We start from the raw sequence: 3,284 nt of genomic DNA, 5'->3' as shown, positions 1-3,284 counted from the left end.
ATGCTTGTGTAAAGGTACTGCGGAACGGTGGTGAGATAACTGCGCGACCGGATGTAGTCGTTGAGTGCCATCTTGAACGTATCGAAGCCGATAACATTCTGAACCATCCGTATAACGGAAGCACTCTTTGCGTAGACCACGTAATCGAACAAGCCATTCAGTACGGTAGGCTCGGTAGCGTAGTAACTCATTGCACGGTTGTTGCTATGACAATCCTGTGAGAGGGCCGAGTGCAGGTTGGTAACGATGAACTGCTCCCAGAGGTTCCACGTGGGCTCAAGCTACAATGTTATTTGAATTAAAATCTTCATTAGAAAGTTCTCCCTACTGCCGTTGATCCTGGACGTTACCTGCGACGTAATGTAGTACTCGAAGTAACGAGCGAATCCTTCGCTTAACCACAAGTACGTCCACCACTCCGGTGTTACTTCGTTGCCAAACCACATGTGCGTCAGCTCGTGCGTTATAAGATCCGCAATGTTCTGCTTCGTCCGAGTAGTGGTCACGTTCTCCTCAAAGATCAAGTACTGCTCGCGGAACGTAATCAGTCCCCAGTTTTCCATGGCCCCCATCGCAAAGTCGGGGATGGCGATGAGATCGACTTTGGGCAGCTGGTACTGATGGCCAAAGAAGTTTTCCAGCGACCGTAGCGATTTTCCAAGAAACTCCAATGCGTACCCAGTGTGTGCCACTTTATGTTCCTGTCAAGCAAAACCAATGGATTCACAGAACCGATTAAACACTTGCACTGACTGCTCCTGGGCAGGATCTTTCTTACTGCGGCAAAAACTCGAAAACGATCCGCCTCTGCTGATAAGGTTTTAAAGTCCGAAATAACAAAGGCGAGCAGATACGTAGACATTAGTGGGGTAGTTCCAAACGTAGTCACGGTGTAATCGCCCTCCTGTACTCTGCAAACGTGAGTTTCGGTTTGTTAATTACTGACGCACATTCTTGCTTCGGTCAAGCTGAATTACTTATCAATCGCTGGCATATTAGAAAGGGCGGTGTACTCGGACCGGTGGCGGATTTGAACGTTGAATGTTGCCTTATACGATGGCTCGTCATAGCACGGGAATACCGTACGAGCATATGTTGCCTCAAAATGGGTTGTAGCCAAGTACCTAACGAAAGTAGTAGCAACAAATTAAAAACTGCTTTTTACCAATCGCTAGAAACTCCGCAGAATTTTATGGTTTGTGTCAGACAGATAGGCACAGTATTATCGATTAAGCCAATTGGATCTGATATGGTGGCTTTATCTTATCGGAAACGTCATAGCATCAGCTGCTCACCTGGTCGTGTTTCCTATCAAGTAGCTGCTCCTGTACAGTCCTTTCAGTTCTGTTCCTATACTGTTCGAAAAGTCCATCCTAATCCGATAGTTTTCCCCTGCTTGGAGTCGTTCGGCGAAACCGAAGTAGATTTGCTCGTATTGGTCCATGTAGATAATGTTCGATACGGGCAGGTTTGAACCATCCGATCTGGTAACGGTAACACTTTCCTCGTCGATAACTACGCCGGCACTGTTTAGATAAAACTGATTTCCCTCTCCCGTGTAGCGCATCAAGATTTCCACTGTGCCCGTATACGAATAGAAGTCGTAATTAGTTATATCGAGGTACAGATTGTAGGAAACCGGTACGGACACTTTCTGCATAACGTAACCACTGTCATCGTGCGCATCACGTTGGGTTGCTGCCTTTTCGACCGTTGTGGGAGCCAACGCAAAAATTGCTGGCAGCGAAAGAATTGCAACACACCACACAAAATTTGCCATTTCTACACCAACCTCCAACAGCCACTAGCATTCGCTTTGAGCCAGAGTTTGCCAGGTACTAAGGTTACCAGCGCGAGTCCTGCCACGCGTAACCAATTTATCGGCTACTTAGAGAGCAGGGATAAAAAAGGCTTAGATAAGAGCATTTAATCGTTGTTTTTACAACACAAAGACGCGAGGATCACAACCGAAACACGCCCGATAACATTTTATCAGCGTGCGCAAACACTTAAGCCACCAAACAAGCCAATTGTTCGAATTGTATTGTAACTGATTGTAAACACTTTGATGACTTGTGACTTATCGATCTGATAGGCTCTCGGTGGCGATTCTCGGTTTCATAACAGTAGTTCGGTTCTCTGGTATTTCAAAACCATGCGTAATTTAGAGCGGAACGCGAGAAGTCTTAGCCGGGGCAGGAAGGAAAACTACAGCATCATTGCGGTCATCACTATATTTCAATTCTTCGTCGTTAGAAATCGAAACTTACGGCCCCACTCCAGAGCATCGCTACAGTTACTCCGATCAATAACGAAAGATCCACTATCGAAGTGGATGCTGCGTTGTCCTCAGGAGGGGCACCTTCGTAGTTTTATGCCACCAACCACTCAGCGATCGTTCCGGAGTACTTCCCTATCCAACTTAGCGATTGCTCCGCTTCTTTGACAGCACGGTTTGCGGCTTCTACCACCGAAGGAACCATAAACTCGGTATAAAGGTTCAAAGTCAACTTAAGCTGTAGGGCAAACAAAAACCAAGTGAAACACTGCTCTCACTACTTCAAGTCCGAAAGATGGCTACTCACCATGTCGTACTCCATTGAAGAAATAATGCTTGATCCGATGGCTTCGAAAATCGAGACGATCGTTTGCTCTGGCAGTAGCTGAGACAGCGACATCAAGTTGCTACTAACGTATGCTAGTGCCGCGTGCCTTGCAGTCGGTCCACCTGTGATCAAGCTAACTAGGATGTGGCTTCGTAGTGCGTCGGGAATTGGCATTCCGGGTACATTCATTTCGACCATTGCCAAATAGAACTGAATCATGCCGGCGTCCCGTGAGCAACCGAGGCTAGTGACGAAACTGTCCACAAGGCGTTGGAACTTGTCTGGTGTAAGAAAATATTTGTAAAACAGGGCCACCTCGTATGAGGAACCGGCCGTTAGGCTGTGTTTGTTGAAGGCGCAAAACACGGTGGACTGTAAATCCTCGGGCACATCCAGGGACTCTTTCAGCGTTGCTGCTTCAAGCACGCTGTTGGCGGCATTCAAGCACTCTGGGACTCCGAAATAGCAAGCCAAGTATAGGGTTTTATCTCGATGCAATTGGCTGATGTGATCCAATTTTCCCGTAAGTCCGACTTCGTGGTAAGCAAGGCTGGTTAGATTACGCATGTAGTTTTCGAAGCGCCTGTACTCAACGCTAGCCGCAAACATACGGTCAAGGTGAAGCAGTGCATTGTACGCCGTGCTCCAGGGTATGTATTCGGTTTCACGTTCCAGATA

The 3,284-nt window shown here is 47.2% G+C and overlaps 2 protein-coding genes across 2 annotated transcripts; both read right to left on the bottom strand.

The window, feature by feature from the left end:
• Nucleotides 1-11: 11 nt before the first annotated feature.
• On the bottom strand, nt 12-1,782 carry LOC131214499 (aminopeptidase N-like; the record flags this gene model as incomplete). The annotated part of the gene is made up of 5 exons (XM_058208867.1): nt 1,296-1,782; nt 978-1,124; nt 779-911; nt 351-701; nt 12-281 (listed from the first exon to the last, which is right to left on the bottom strand). Coding segments are annotated over exons 1-5 (1,386 nt in total), but the record flags the coding sequence as incomplete, so codon positions are not given.
• A 489-nt stretch (nt 1,783-2,271) lies between these two features.
• Nucleotides 2,272-3,277, bottom strand: LOC131214500 (uncharacterized). Its single transcript, XM_058208868.1, has 2 exons — nt 2,586-3,277; nt 2,272-2,516 (listed from the first exon to the last, which is right to left on the bottom strand). Exons 1-2 carry the CDS (start codon nt 3,213-3,215, stop codon nt 2,373-2,375), a joined length of 774 nt encoding a protein of 257 aa, XP_058064851.1. The 5' UTR covers nt 3,216-3,277; the 3' UTR covers nt 2,272-2,372.
• Nucleotides 3,278-3,284: the final 7 nt, after the last annotated feature.

The sequence above is a fragment of the Anopheles bellator genome, unplaced genomic scaffold (assembly GCF_943735745.2).
Source record: "Anopheles bellator unplaced genomic scaffold, idAnoBellAS_SP24_06.2 scaffold01149_ctg1, whole genome shotgun sequence".
In the NCBI taxonomy this organism is placed as follows: Eukaryota; Metazoa; Arthropoda; class Insecta; order Diptera; family Culicidae; genus Anopheles; species Anopheles bellator.
This window is presented reverse-complemented; position numbering and strand designations above follow the sequence as displayed.